At 42.6% G+C, this 15,950-nt stretch overlaps 1 protein-coding gene across 1 annotated transcript in view; it reads right to left on the bottom strand.

Moving 5' to 3' along the window:
* nrxn3a (neurexin 3a) overlaps positions 1-15,950 on the bottom strand; it is an 851,023-nt gene that overhangs the window by 697,565 nt on the left and 137,508 nt on the right. The window contains exons 7-8 of the mRNA XM_060932786.1: positions 2,013-2,314; positions 857-901 (exon numbers count right to left, since the gene is read on the bottom strand). Of these exons, the coding sequence (XP_060788769.1) occupies positions 857-901; positions 2,013-2,314 (347 nt within the window). The remainder of the gene's footprint in view (positions 1-856; positions 902-2,012; positions 2,315-15,950) is intronic.

The following is a 15,950-nucleotide window of genomic DNA, read 5'->3' as shown; positions in this document are numbered from 1 at the left end:
GTCTGGGTAGTTAGTACAATGTCACAAACCATGGAGTTTTGTGTTGTATTTTTGAGTTGCATTTGACTGGTTAGTTCAGACATTGATAAGCATGCTTCCAAAATGTGCTGCATGATTTACTACTACTACTGATGAGCAAGCCAGAGTTAAGCTATCTGTGGGTTTTAATGACAGTTAATTAATGTATGAGGGATATGGATGTTAATGTGTTACTTCAGCCTAAGGCACCATGCAAAGCCAAGCTGTAAACATACACACACACACACACACACACACACGCACACACACACATGAACAGGAAAGCCGTAGATGTGAAAGCAATGAGGAAGATGAAAAGATAACAGCATGCATGGTATACAACCGGTAATGAGCAATGGGTGATGAAGTTATTAGCGGTGAAGATCACCAAAAAGCTGTGATGAAAATGGAGATGGTTTGGCACGCCATGCAAGTCTGTACTGGAAACAACTGTCAGAGCTCCCCTGCCCACTGTCTGTTCTTATTATTTATTTATTCACACCATTTCTTGGTGGAAAGCTTCTGCCAGTTTCGTCAACAGTATCCGGCAAACAGAAAGGCTTTTATTAAACCACTACAACCTACAAAATCACATATCAAGGTCTTTTGAAGAGAGGAGGAGGAAGTTCAGAGAGAGTAAGCCAGAAAAAAGAAGTAAAAGCCATGATGAAGAAAACAGGACAAGGAGAAAGTGAAGAACACCTAGAATGCCAACCCCATTTCCTTTTTTTGGTCGATAGTCGATTATGATGTTTAGAAAGAAACTCAAAGAAAAAGGAAGAGGGTCAGGAGAGCACACGGCAAACCAAAAGAAAAGGACAATAGGAATGATATCTACCAGACAATGTAGTTTGTTTACCATAGCGTGTCCAATGCCTGAATGCTTTGTGAAAAGGGGGAAGAAAGGAAATTAAATAGTGAACAAAAAGAGCTGTCAAGAAAATGATGTAAAAAAAAACCAAAATGAAACCAATGATGAATAATTAAGGTGCTTCATTAGTCTTTCAGGTAATGGTTAGTAAAACAGACTTGTTTCCATGAGTGGTTAGTTTCCACTGAGCAGCAAAGTATGAAAGAGTGAAATAGGGAGAAAGAAAGAGAGAAAAAAGACCAAGATTCAGGGCTATCTCCTACTCCTAAAGTAGCACAATTTGTGTGTGTTGAATGTGTAAAACAGGTCATACTTACTTTAAAAGGGGTCATAAATACCAAATGTATTCAACAACAACATCTTAACTGTAGTGTATTTTTTTTGTTTGTTTAAGATCAAGCAGCATGCATGTCATGAATTTCAATTATTGTATGAACATTTCTGCTGTACTCAATCCCTGTACTGAACAATATCACACTGGAGATGCAATAGCCAGCTTTCCTCAACTTAGCAGATGATTCTCAAGATGCACAACCTTTTATTTCCAGCTAAGATGTGGAAAAAAATTCCCAACATTGCATACAGTGTGAATAGAACAAAATAGAGAGACTGTGTTGAGCTTGATGGATGGAACTCAGGGGGAGTGATCACCTCCACATCTGCCATGCCAAAAATATCCACTGTTGAGAAGCAAAACCAACCCAAAACATTTACATATATTAAAATGCAGTCAGTGTACTGAGAGATTTAACTGACAAAAATTGGCTGTGGGTAAATGGCACGGTTGAGCTTGGCTGAAGCGTCTCCCTGCCGCCCTGATAAGGAGCACTATTCACCCGAGTGAAGAGAATATCTACAGAACGAGAGGGGGAGAGGTAGAAAAAGAATGAGGCAACCCCTTGAAGCCATCACACCACTGATGGTCTATGACGGAGGTTAATACTCAAAGAGGCTTAGCATGAGGATAAAAAAAGACATTGGGAAATGATAGCTTGTCTAGAAAATCATAAAAAGTGGAGGCAAATAAACAGGAGGAGCATCATATATTTTTTTCAAGAAAGACAATAGATTAAGACTACAACTAAAATGATGAACCTTCAAAACTCTGTCTATTTAACGTTACCTGTCTGAGATTGCGTGTAACTTTGACATCATGCCAGGCATTATCGTTGAATTTGCCATTGACCGGCTCTACAATAGCTTCAAAGGCCCCAGAACCGAGATTTATGACCAGGGACACCGCGCCATCCTTCAGCGCCAGATTAACGTAGTCAGCTGATTTGCCCGTGTGCAGAATAAGCCCATTGCGCTGCCAGGTCTTGAAGGAGAGTGTGATCTCATCACTGCTGCTCTGGATGGGGTTCTGTGAGAGGTCGTAGCAGAAGTATTCCGAGCCTCGAAAGGTAGCTACATTCTCCTCACGGGCTGAAAGAGAACAGAAACAGATTAATACCAACCTAAAACATCTCAAAGAAACACCAGAACATATTTACTGCATTTCCTGTTCTTAAAACCACATTTTCACTGTACAATATTTGGCATGATTTTACGGTCACAAAAAAAAAGTAAAATAAATAAATAAATAAAATGTTAAAAGTATTCTTTGTTCAAGAGTTGAGATCTTTGGAATGCCAGTGGCTGATTCAGCACCACTGAAACCAAAGACATCTGACTACCTGGTGGTGTCAGGGTCAGACTGACATGAAGAACACATTATCACGCATTCTGTGATAGAATTCAGGCAAGATTTTCTTGGGATCATCTTATACTTTGGAACAAGTTATAATCTTTGCTAATAAAACTACTAAAATTACACAGTGTTAAACCAGTCTTAGAAAGGGACAAAAATAATCATGAACCTTGGCAATAAAATCTGGAAAATCTGCTTCACTTAGATTCTGAAAAAAAATGTTAAGTCTCAGGGAAATTTATTAACCAAGAAAGTTTGGTAATTTGTCTCTGCAACACTAGAAATCACTTCTTCCACTAACCAAGGGAAATGGGGAAAAAACAAAGCACAAGGGAAATGGGAAAAAAAATACACCACCTGCAGAATTTATGAGTGCAATTATGAAAGGAAAGTGCATGAATGTCAGGAACAGCACTGAAAACACGAGTTTGGAGCAGCCTCCAAACATGGCCCCTCCGGACTACAAGTCCCAAGAGTCACAGCACCCTCTATCACCTGACTATTAATAACACCATCTAGCTCTCATCAAGCAATCACCAACTCACCTATATAAGCTCAACTCTCACTTCCACTTTTTGTGAAGTATTGTCTAGTACCCTGCATCTAACTTTACCAAGCTGTTTGTTTTCCGCCTGACTTCCAGTGTATGACCCATGTTTACGTTTAGTCTCAACCTCATCTCTTTGCTTCCCCTTTGTTGCATTGTTTGCTGATTGACTGACCCTCGCTCGTTTCCAGACTATGATACCTGCTCTATGATTTGGCTCAGCGTGCTGTTTGCAAAAACCCCGGTCTCCCCTGCACCTACATTCATAAGTGCCTGCGCTTTGACAGAATACTTTGCTGCTACAATGGATGCAGCAGAGGAGTCGAAGCAGACTGCACCCAGTGCTCAGGGGCACTTGTTGGGTGAACATCAGCAGATGCTCAGTGACCTTAACACCAGAATGGCACAATTTTCTGCTTTAATGTCGCAGGCCCTCCTAAAACGCCCCGCATCCCCCACCAGCATGGCTCAGCTCATTCCTCTCCCAGAAAAGTTCTCAGGTGAAGTATCACAGAGTAAGGGATTTCTTCTGCAATGTTTGCTGTATTTCTCCTCACTCTCCAGGGTGTCAGACAAGCAGAAGATTGCTAAATTTCTCACTTTACTCATAGGTAAAGCTCTACAGTGGGCTAGTGCTGTGTGGGAATGCGGTGGTGAGCACACCATGTCTTACGATTGTTTCCTAGAACTCTTTAAGTGGGTGTTTGACCACAAACCAGAGGGGATAGAGGTCGTAAAGAGTCTCCTTACCATTAAACAAGGGGACAGAAGAGTCGCTGCATATGCCCTGGAATTTTGCACACTGGCTGCTGGTAGTGGTTGGAACAAGCCTGCGTTAAAAGCCACTTTCCACCAAGGGCTGCATCCAGAAGTATTGAGCAAAATGGCATGCAGAGATGAACATTTCTCCCTAGATTCCCTCATTGATTTAGTGATTCATCTGGACCACCTAATCATGAACAGGCCCTCACTGCAACCCTCAACACCTCCTTCTCCTTCCACTGACATGCCGACTCGCATGGAGGTTTCTCGCACACAACTGCAATGATCAGAAAGAAAAAGAAGATGGCGAGAAGGGTTGTGCTTCTACTGCGGTGATTCCAGCCATATCTTTGCCAAATGCCTGGTCCGCCCACCTCTGGGAGCCATGGCCTGTCAAGCTAGCAATCAATCCAGCTCAGTGAGTTCTATAATCAGCCCTAAAGCACAATCATTTAGATTATCTGTGTTACTGAATCTGCCAGACTCGACCCATGTCCTCTCTGCACTTATAAACTCAGGGGCAGAGGGAAATCTCATCAACTGTGCAGTTGTCCAAAGACTCAACCTGCCCATGGACTCCCTACAGAGATCCATTAAAATAAAGACACTCGACAGGGGGCCCATTGGAGAAAGACTGCTCCCTGCTCACACAGCTCCTCTCCAGATTCAGGTGGGGGCCCATCATTCTGAGCACATCTTGCTATTCATCACCCAAACAGCTAACCACAACATCATTCTTGGGTATCCCTGTCTCCAATTCCATGACCCCTTAATTTCCTGGCAGCAGAAGAATATCTTGCAATGGTCATCAGCATGGTTTAGGAATTGTTTACAATGTCCTCAATTGGCCATCACATCTACCTCCATGGAGAGCCCTTTACCTGATTCCCTGGATAATGTTCCAGCCTGTTATCTCAACCTGAAGGAGGTTTTCAGCAAAGGTAAAGCATGTGGCTTACTCCCTCATCGTCCCTATGATTGTGCCACCAACCTCCTCCCCAGCACGCATCCTCCTCACAACCAAATCTATCCATTGTCCCTTAAAGAGCAAGCAACCATGGAAGATTATGTGCAAGAGGCACTGAAACAAGGGTATATCAGACCATTCACCTTTCCAGCATCTGCAAGCTTCTTTTTCATGGAAAAGAAGGGAGGAGGTCTCCAGCCCTGTATTGATTACTGAGGTCTCAACCAAATCAGTGTGAAATATCCATATCCACTCCCACTGGTGCCTTCAGCCTTGCAACAACTAAGCTCAGCAAAATATTTTTTGAAATTGGACCTTTGCAGTGCATACAACCTGGTATAAATTCGAGAATGGGATGAATGGAAGACGGCCTTTAGCACCACCACCAGCCATTTTGAGTACTTGGTGATGCCTTATGGCCTTTCTTCAGCATCAAGTGTCTTCCAATGTCTGATCAATGATGTCTTAAGGGACATGTTGGGGAAATTCATTATTGCTTATTTTGACAATATCTTGATTTACCCCCCAGACAAGGACATTCATGTAGAACATTTCAGATCAGTACTATCCCGCCTGCTCAAGAACCACCTCTTTGTGAAAGCAGAGAAGTGCGAATTTCATGTTAACCAGATCTCTTTCCTAAGGTATATAATCAGTTCTGAGGGAGTAAGCATGGACCAGGCTAAGGTCTCAGCAGTCACCTCATAGCCATCACCCATATCAGTGAAGGAACTACAACGTTTCTTGGGCTTTGCAAATTTTTACCAGTGCTTCATTTGGGTTTTCAGTACAATCACCACTCCCCTAACCTCTTTATTAAAGAACTGTCCATGTTGCCTCCAATGGAACCCAGCAGCTGAGGAGGCTTTCTACCAGCTCAAGGTAGCATTTACCTCTCCTCCCATCTTACAACTTCCAGACCCTACCAAACCATTCATCATAGAGGTAGTGGGGATAAGCCCAAATTGCGCCCGGTTGCCTTCTTTTCCAAGAAACTCACACCTACAGTGAAAAACTATTGGTAATTGAAAGCTCCTAGCCATAAAACTAGCCTTGGAAGAGTGGAGACACTGGCTAGAGGATGCCACACACACATTCACAATTCTAACCAACCATAAGAACTTAAAATACCTGAAGATCACAAAACATCTCAACCCAAGGCAAGCCAGGTGGGCCCTGTTCTTTACTCGGTTCCAATTCACAATATCCTACTGCCCCAGTTCCAGAAATACTAAAGCAGATGTTCTGTCCAGAATCCATAACCCCTCACCCCAGACCTCGAAACCCACTCCCATACTATGACCAGAACATTTCATACAAGCCATTACTTGGGATATAGATAAGGAGATCCAACAGCTGCAGAGCTCTAACCCTCCCGAGAACTGCCCCCGCAGACTCCTACATGTGCCACCTGACCTCAAAGGGATGCTCATCACCTGGACCCACTCTTCCCCCACCATGGGACATCCTAGCAGTCGTCGTCATATCGACTCATCAGAAACAAGTATTGGTGGGAGAACATGATTTTGGACATCAATCAGTTTATCTCCTCTTGTTCAGTGTGCACCCAGGCCAAGGTACCGCGTTCCCCACCCACCAGGAAACTATGCCCTCTCCCAGTGCCTCAGAGACCCTGGTCACACATAGCCACAGACTTTATCACTGACCTTCCACCATCACAGCATAACACAGTCATCATCACTGACAGATTCTCTAAAGCACTACAACTCCTCCCACTACCCGGCCTACCTACTGCTTTCCAAACAGCCAAACTGATGTTCAACCATGTCTTCTGTTATTTTGGCATCCCCAAGGACATTGTAAGTGATTTGGGATCGTCAATTCATCTCCATGTTCTGGTACAGTTTTATGGAGAGATTAGGCATATCAGTAAGCTTCACATCTGGCTACCACCCTCAGTCCAATGGCCAGATGGAATGCACTAACCAGGTGGTGGGTTGTTTCCTGAGAATATTCTGCATGAAAAACCAGAAGGACTGGGCACAGTTTCTCCCATGGGCTGAGTATGCACAGAACTCGCTTAAACACTCCGCAACTCACTTAACACCATTCCAGTGCATACTTGGCTATCAACCCCCCCATTCCCATGGGACAACACACCCACCCAGGTACCAGCCATCAACGCCTGGTTCAAAAGAAGCCCGCAGATGTGCGAGGAGGTTCACCAGAGGCTGAAATCAGTAAATGGCAAGTATAAACAATATGCAGATAAACACAGAAGTGAGAACCCAGTATATGCTCCCAAAATCAGGTTTGGATCTCCACAAAGGACCTAAGGGAACCAAACATATGTAAGAAACTGCAAGCAGATTACATCAACGAAACTGTCTTCATGTTAAAACTGTTAATGTTATAGTCATGCTGTCTGTTGTTGCCCAAATGAGGATGGGTTCCCTTTTGAGTCTGGTTCCTCTCGAGGTTTCTTCCTCATGTCATCTGAGGGAGTTTTTCCTTGCCACCATCGCCACAGGCTTGCTCATTGGGGATAGATTAGGGACAAATTAGCTCATGTTTTAAGTCGTTCAAATTCTGTAAAGCTGCTTTGCGACGATGTTTATTGTTAAAAGCACTATACAAATAAACTTGACTTGACTTGACATTGGCCCATACAAGATACTGTGCAGGATCAACGAGGCATCCTACAGACTAGAACTTCCACCACACAGCAGAATGGCACCTACTTTCCAGGTCTCCTGTCTAAAACCAGCTATACAAGGTCTCTTAACCATGGACACAGCCATCCAGGAGCGCCCATCCCTGGACATTGAGGGTGAATCCATCGACCAGGTAAATAAGATTTTAAACTCTCACCGCAGACAAGGCCAGCTCGAATACCTGGTAGATTGAGAGGCCTATGGCCCTGAGGAACAAAGCTGGGTGAACTCCAGGGACATATTAGACCCCCTCCTAACACAGGAATTCCACAGCCAACACCCTAACAAACCTACACCGAGAAGGAGAGGGCAGCCTCGAAAGATAGTTACTCCCAGAGAGAGGTCCTTGGGGGGGAGGGGTTTCTGTCAGTAACAGCATTGAAACCACAAGTTTGGAGTAACCTCCAAATATGGCCGCTCCAGACTACAAGTCACAGCACCCTCTATCACCTGACTATTAATAACACCATCTATCTCTCATCAAGCAATCACCAGTTCACCTATATAAGCTCAGCTCTCACTTCCACGCTTCACGAAGTATCATCTAGTACCCTGCATCTAACTTTACTGAGCCGTTTGTGGTCCACCTTACTTCCAGTGTATGACCTGTGTTTACATTTAGTCTCGACCTTGTCTCTTTGCTCCCCTTCATTGCATTGTTTGCTGATCGACTGACCCTCGTTCGTTTCCGGACTACGATTCCTGCTCTACAATTTGGCTCAGTGTGCTGATTGTGAAGCCCCCAGTCTCTCCTGTGTCTGCATCTGTAAGTGCCTGCACTCTGACAATGAATAAACATGTTCATAGCAATCTAATTTCTCTGCAGCTGCATCATCTGGGAAAAAAAATACTGCATTTCATTCATGCGAGGAAAAGGCATTGAATCAAATCCATGTGCAGCCTGTTTGGTCACCAGACCCCAGAGTCAATTTTTCAGGCAACAAACATCAGTATAATTGACTAGATTCATTTACCAACACATTACCTGATACGCAGTGATGGATATGTTTACATATATTTGCTTCTTAAACACAACATGTGTCCAACAACATCAACAACTATACTGGTTTAATGGACTTGTTTGAGAATGCATGAATCTTTTGTCTGGTCATCTGGCATGGAAGCTGATTGGTGATTCTTGAGCACTGGGGCTGATTTGCTCATCATGGCCAGTGCTGGTGTCCAGCTGTAGTGCACTTTGCATGGAAATGTGAATGGTATAGCAAGCTGTATTGTGTTGCCTTGAAGGCATACATTTGAATTTGATTGTGCTTTTATTTTGAATATGTTTATCTTGCTTAGGAAGTTACAGGTTCACACTTCCTGTTAGTAGTTTGAGGGAACCAGCTGAATCTGCGCACCTGTGTTTGTGTTAATTGCATGTAATCCACACTGTAAACACCACAGAGGCAATATCATAAGTAAATAATTTCATAGTTGGATGCATAAGTTAATGTTAAAAAACATCATTTACATGAAAAAGCATTTGATGGGTTTGTGTTAAAAACATTTCTTTTATATCAATTTACACTGAGGAAAAGCACGTTGCAGAGTAAAATGGTGATTTTTGTATTCTGTCTTGTTACAGTTTTCAGTCTGTCCCTGTAAGATGGTGTAACAGTCACAGTAAAAAGCAACTAAAGCTCACTACAACTCAAGACATCATTTCCAAGGAAGAGTTTAATTAGTTGTATAGTGGCAGTTCTTACACTGTAGTGAGGACAACATAGTGAAAAGACAATGAAAAGCTGGTGTTGCACATCGTGGTAAGATGGAAGCAAAACAAACTGACAAAATTTCAGAGGCTAGTAGAAGTTGTTCACGGTCATCTGCATCGTCAACTGGCTCAATCATACGTGCACGTACGGTACTAAAGCAGAGGCGGCTAAAGCATGCTTTGCATTCGTCAAACAAGAAACTAAAGCTAAAATAGAGAGAGCCGCTAAGGAAGCTGAGCGCCAGAAATTAACCCTCTGGGGTCGAGAGCTTTGCTGGCAAAGCTCGACAGGTTTAGAATGAGTAGGTCATGTATTTAGATACAGTGGTGCTTGAAAGTTTGTGAACCCTTTAGAATTTTCTATATTTCTGCATAAATATGACCTAAAACATCATCAGATTTTCACACAAGTCCTAAAAGTAGATAAAGAGAACCCAGTTAAACAAATGAGACAAAAATATTATACTTGGTCATTTATTTATTGAGGAAAATGATCCAATATTACATACCTGTGAGTGGCAAAAGTATGTGAACCTTTGCTTTCAGTATCTGGTGTGACCCCCTTGTGTAACAATAACTGCAACTAAACGTTTCCAGTAACTGTTGATCAGTCCTGCACACCGGCTTGGAGGAATTTTAGCCCGTTCCTCCGTACAGAACAGCTTCAACTCTGGGATGTTGGTGGGTTTCCTCACATGAACTGCTCACTTCAGGTCCTTCCACAACATTTTGATTGGATTAAGGTCAGGACTTTGACTTGGCCATTCCAAAACATTAACTTTATTCTTCTTTAACCATTCTTTGGAAGAACAAAAATTCTTTGCGTGCTTAGGGTCGTTGTCTTGCTGCATGACCCACCTTCTCTTGAGATTCAGTTCATGGACAGATGTCCTGACATTTTCCTTTAGAATTCGCTGGTATAATTCAGAAATCATTGTTCCATCAATAATCGTGAGCTGTCCTGGCCCAGATGCAGCAAAATGGGCCCAAATCATGATACTACCACCACCATGTTTCACAGATGGGATAAGGTTCTTATGCTGGAATGCAGTGTTTTCCTTTCTCCAAACATAACGCTTCTCATTTAAACCAATATGTTCTATTTTGGTCTCATCCGTCCACAAAACATTATTCCAATAGCCTTCTGGCTTGTCCACATGATCTTTAGCAAACTGCAGATGAGCGGCAATGTTCTTTTTGGAGAGCAGTAGCTTTCTCCTTGCAACCCTGCCATGCACACCATTGTTTTTCAGTGTTATCCTGATGGTGGACTCATGAACATTAACATTAGCCAATGTGAGAGAGGCCTTCAGTTGCTTAGAAGTTACCCTGGGGTCCTTTGTGACCTCGCTGATTATTACATGCCTTGCTCTTGGAGTGATCTTTGTTGGTCAACCACTCCTGGGGAGGTTAATGATGGTCTTGAATTTCCTCCTTTTGTACACAATATGTCTGACTGTGGATTGGTGGAGTCCAAACTCTTTAGAGATGGTTTTGTAAACTTTTCCAGCCTGATAAGCATCAACAACTCTTTTCCTGAGGTCCTCAGAAATCTCCTTTGGTCGTGCCATGATACACTTCCACAAACATGTGTTGTGAAGATCAGACTTTGATAGATCCCTGTTCTTTAAATAAAACAGGGTGCCCACTCACACCTGATTGTCATCCCATTGATTGAAAACACCTGATTCTAATTTCATCTTCAAATTAACTGCTAATCCTAGAGGTTCACATACTTTTGCCACTCACAGATATGTAATATTGGATCATTTTCCTCAATAAATAAATGACCAAGTATAATATTTTTGTCTCATTTGTTTAACTGGGTTTTCTTTATCTACTTTTTGGACTTGTGTGAAAATCTGATGATGTTTTAGGTCATATTTATGCAGAAATATAGAAAATTCTAAAGGGTTCACAAACTTTCAAGCACCACTGTAAATATCTTTGCAAGTTGTTCATTATACAAGTATGCTATACATATTGACAGAAACCTTATACTTTACACTTTCCTATGTGCCCACTGCCAAATAATATTATAGTTTTTAAGTTACCTAAATTAGATGAAATATAACTTGTCACCTTACTCAGTCACACTGGAGTCAGAGTGCTGAGTATCCACTTACGCATTCATAAAAGACTGTTCATATGGTAATGGCATGATAGTCACTTACACTCTTTCGGTTTCAATTGGTTCCTCTTTTGTGGTGGTAACACCCACCATAAACAGGATAAAATCTGTCAGACATAGTTTAGGCTATTTGGAGGTAAAACTTGTTGTGAGATGGCATATGGATTTTATGCACTTCGGATGACTCAGGACAATGATTTAATTCATGATTCATTTCATGATTCAGGACAGCAATTCAATTCAATCTTGAGAACTGTGACACTGATGATGAACGGTGCCTTTTTTTAAAATTAACTTTGACTTGATCCAGCCAAAGATCAACTCGAGTAAGTGTGAATATTTATTCTACTTCTGATGAGCATGTCAGTTGATATGTGTGTGCTGTAGTGCATACACAGGAAAAATGACTGAGAAATTTTCCAGAGTTAAAAGTATTTTCTTCAAAAATACTTAATTTTGCTCTGTTTTGAGTTTAGAGAGTAAAATTTGGAGTTGGAGCAAAATTAGAGTAATTGTGTAACAGAGTTGGTTGTGGCTCTGAACTGAATAAAATAGTACAAGAGTTAATTTCAAGACACACTGAAGAGTCAAATACCAAAATAAAGTCAAATACCAGATAAATGAAGCTGTTGTAAAAAGCAGTTTTCGAATTGTGTTGGAACGTGTGAAAAAACATTGCCTTACCTATTGTAACTTGACCTGATGGGATTAAGAGTTAATCTGATGGGATTAAGAGTTGGCAGTGTGTGTGTGTGTGTGTGTGGGGGGGGGGGGGGGGGGGGGTTTTCCACTCTTCTCATGGAATGGAATGGAAATTTTTACCCTTCTCATTGAATGCCCCTCCCACTGCCAAACCGTTATCCGAAAACAACAGGACATTTTTTTGATGGCCAGTTAATTGTCCAAATCAGTGGAGCAGATTTAAGTTTTTGTGCTTGCTGCATTCCTACGACTGAACAGAATCACCTCAAGTGACCAAAATGGTTCATCACAATGGGTAAGGTAATGTTTTTTTTTGTTTTTTTCACACATTCCAACACAGTTCTAAAACTGCTTTTTACAACATCTTCATTTATCTGTTATTTTTTAAAAGTACAATCATGACATACATACTACATAGATATTATTGTAGCTGAACTTGTGCTGAATACAAAAAAGTCATATGACTTTGAAAATGCTGCTTAGATTTGTTGAAAATGGCAACAAGATCAGAGCATGCCAAAATCATTAGAGTGCCAGAAAATACCCTCAGACCCCAGAGGGTTAAAGGCTGATAGAGAAGCTACATATCAGCTGGAAAAAGCAAAGAGGGATGCTGAGCTAGAAGCACTCGCTATACGCCAAAAGGGAGTGGCAGCAGAAGCTGAAGCAGCTGTTTGGGAAGCAGTAGATGCTATGGAAACCGGTTCACTATTAGATGAAGCAGGCCCATCAGATGAAGATAAAATGGAGCAGACAAGTGATTACATTACTTCTCACTTTGACCCACACTCATATAAAATCCATCCTTTTACTGACTCCCCAGCTCAAGTGGCCATTAAAGCTCACCTGCTAAGTCAGCAGTCAGCAAACGAGACCTTATTTAGCCCTCGCAATCCTTTCAATCCAGGATGTCAATCCCTGTTTTTCTGAATGAACCATCACATGCTAATAACACTAGCCGCCCTGCATTAACCAAGGACAACTTTGACTACGTATACATCCCACCAGCAATCAAAGTGGAAAATCATGCTTCGCATGGAAAATCCAACCAGCAAAGAGATTCAAAAATGTCACTCCAACTTGAACAAGTCTGCACAGCCCTTCTACCCCCAATGTATGCCGACAGCTTCCCACAGTGCACCCAAAACTGAACACTTGGCACAGTACTTGGCTCAGCGCAACCTGGTGAGTTCAAGTTTATATCAGTTTGATGATAAGCCTGAACACTATCATGCTTGGCAGTCATCATACAATGTCACTCAATGACTAGGCCTCACAGCTACTGAGGAGTTGGACTTAATGAAAAAATGGCTCGGTAGAGAATCCAGCAACCATGTCAAATGTATATGGTCAGTGCACATAACAAACCCAGTCACAGCACTCAAAAAGGCCTGGGAATGTCTCCAGGAATGTTATGCAGCACCTAAAATAATCAAATAGTGGCTCAACTACTCACCTTGTTAAGGACTGTCAAAATGCAGTTAAGTGTATGGTGTGCGATAGCACCTATCATGACTCTGCCATGCATCCTGGCTCTGCACCTCAAGTTAAGGCTTCCTGAACTTCACCACACAATAATGGGGATGGAGAAGAGAGCAACACCATCAAAGCAGTTGTTAACTCAAACTGCACTGAGGTGTGTGGCACAGGACAAGTTGGCCGGTCATGCTCCAAGATTTGCCTTGCGAAAGTATATCCCAGAGGTCAACCAGACAAAGCTATCAAGGTCTACATCATCCTGGATGACCAAAGCAACCAGTCACTAGCAAGGTCCAGTTTGTTTGAGCTATTTAACATCAGTGAAAACCATACTCTTACTATCTGAAGATGTGTTCTGGCATAGTAGAAACATCTGGGCACAGAGCTGAAGACTTTGTGGTTGAGTCACTCAATGGAAGGGCCACAATCCCTCTCCCACCACTCATTGAGTGCAATGATATACTCAACAATCGGTCCAAAATCCCAATTCCAAATGTAGCTCAACATCATTCTCATTTTGTCAAGGTAGCTGAGCACATTTCAGAGGTTGACCCTACTACTGAGATGCTCCTGTTGCTTGGCAGAGATATAATAAGAGTGCACAAAGTTAGGGACCAAGTCAACGGGCCTCACAATGCCCCCTTTGCGCAGCACCTGGACCTAGGATGGGTGCTAATTGGAGAAGTTTGTTTGGGGAGCACACACAAGCCAACAGTCAACACCTTCAAAACAACTGTGCTTGACAATGGCCAGCCCTCACTTCTCCAACCCTGCATGAGCTTCTTGCACATCAAAGAAAAGATTCATTGTGGCAGGGGGCAAGATACAAGCTCTCAGAGATTAGTAAGGCTGCAGAAAAAATGTTGGTACAAAGTGTTTTCAGTCACACTGAATATGACAACAAGCTGGCATCTTCGATCAGAGATGACATCTTTTTGAAACTGATGGACAAAGAAGTCTACAGAAATGAGTCTAATAGTTGGGTTGCCCAACTCCCATTTAGGCAAGCAAGACAATGCTTGCCTAACAACCGAGAACAAGCAGTCAAACGCTTTGACAAGCAGTCAAACACTTTGACTAAATAAGAGACCGCCTAAATAAGAGACCAGATATGCAACAGCAATATGTGGCCTTCATAGGAAAAATACTGGAGAACGATCATGTGGTGGTAGCACCATCACTAGGAGAAAATGAAGAATGCTGGTACTTGCCAACCTTTGGCGTGTTCCACCAACAAAAATCAGGCCAAATCAAGGTGGTGTTTGACTCAAGTGCCAAATACTTAGGGGTTTCTCTCAGTGATGTGCTCCTCACAGGCCAGGATCTCAGCAACACACTTCTTGGAGCTCTGATGTGGTTCCGGAAGGAAAAGGTTGCTATCCTGGTGGATATACAGCAGATGTTTCACTGCTTCTTGGTGCAACAGGACCACAGAAACTACAGTACCTAAGATTCTTGTGGTACAAGGACAATGATGTGACAAATGAAGTCATAGACTACAGGATGAAGGTTCATGTTTTTGGCAACAGCCTGTACCCTGCTGTAGCTATCTATGGACTCAGAAGAGCTATCAGAGAGGGTGTACAGGAATATGGAACTGACACAGTCAACTTTGTGAAGCGCCACTTCTATGTGATGATGGCCTTTGTTCTTTGCCAACTGATGTTGACACCATCGATTTGTTATGCAGAACACAGACTTCATTTGCTGAATCAATCCTCAGGCTTCACAAGTTTGCTTCCAATAGCCAAGTAGTCTTGGAAGCTTTCCCACTTGAAGACTGTGCGGCAGTCATGAAGGATGTGGAGAGGCTGCATCCACTCAATGCAGCCTGGGTCTCCTGTGGGAGATAACAAGCGACACATTCACCTTCTCTGTGGCAAATTATATCAAACCATTTACTTATTGTGGTGTCCTCTCTACAGTGAACAGTGTTTTTGACCCCTTGGGTTTTCTGGCTCCAGTCACAATCCAAGGAAGAGCCCTCCTCCGGGAACTCACAGCTGAGCTATCTGACTAGGACGTGCCACTACCTGGAGATAAGCTCGGTAAGTGAGAGGCCTGGTGAGACTCACTTCAGGACCTGAGTAATCTTCATGTACCATGAACATACACAGCAGCTTCTCTAGCCAAGGTAGTGCATGTAGAGCTATGTGTGTTTTCTGATGCATCTACCAAAGCCAACGGTGCTGTGGCGTACCTGAAGGCTGTACAAGAAGATGGAGAAGCTCACACTGGATTCATCATGGGGAAGTCAAAACTTGCACCTCAGTCTGAACCAACTACTGCAAGGCTCGAACTTTGTACAGCAGTCCTAGCTGTGGAAATGGCAGACCTAATTCATGACAAATTGGATTTGAAGCTAGATTCCACAAAGTTCTACACTGACAG

Source organism: Neoarius graeffei, chromosome 11 (genome assembly GCF_027579695.1).
Source record: "Neoarius graeffei isolate fNeoGra1 chromosome 11, fNeoGra1.pri, whole genome shotgun sequence".
NCBI lineage: Eukaryota > Metazoa > Chordata > Actinopteri > Siluriformes > Ariidae > Neoarius > Neoarius graeffei.
Note: the sequence above shows the minus strand (reverse complement) of the source record. Positions and strands in the feature narration are given on the sequence as shown.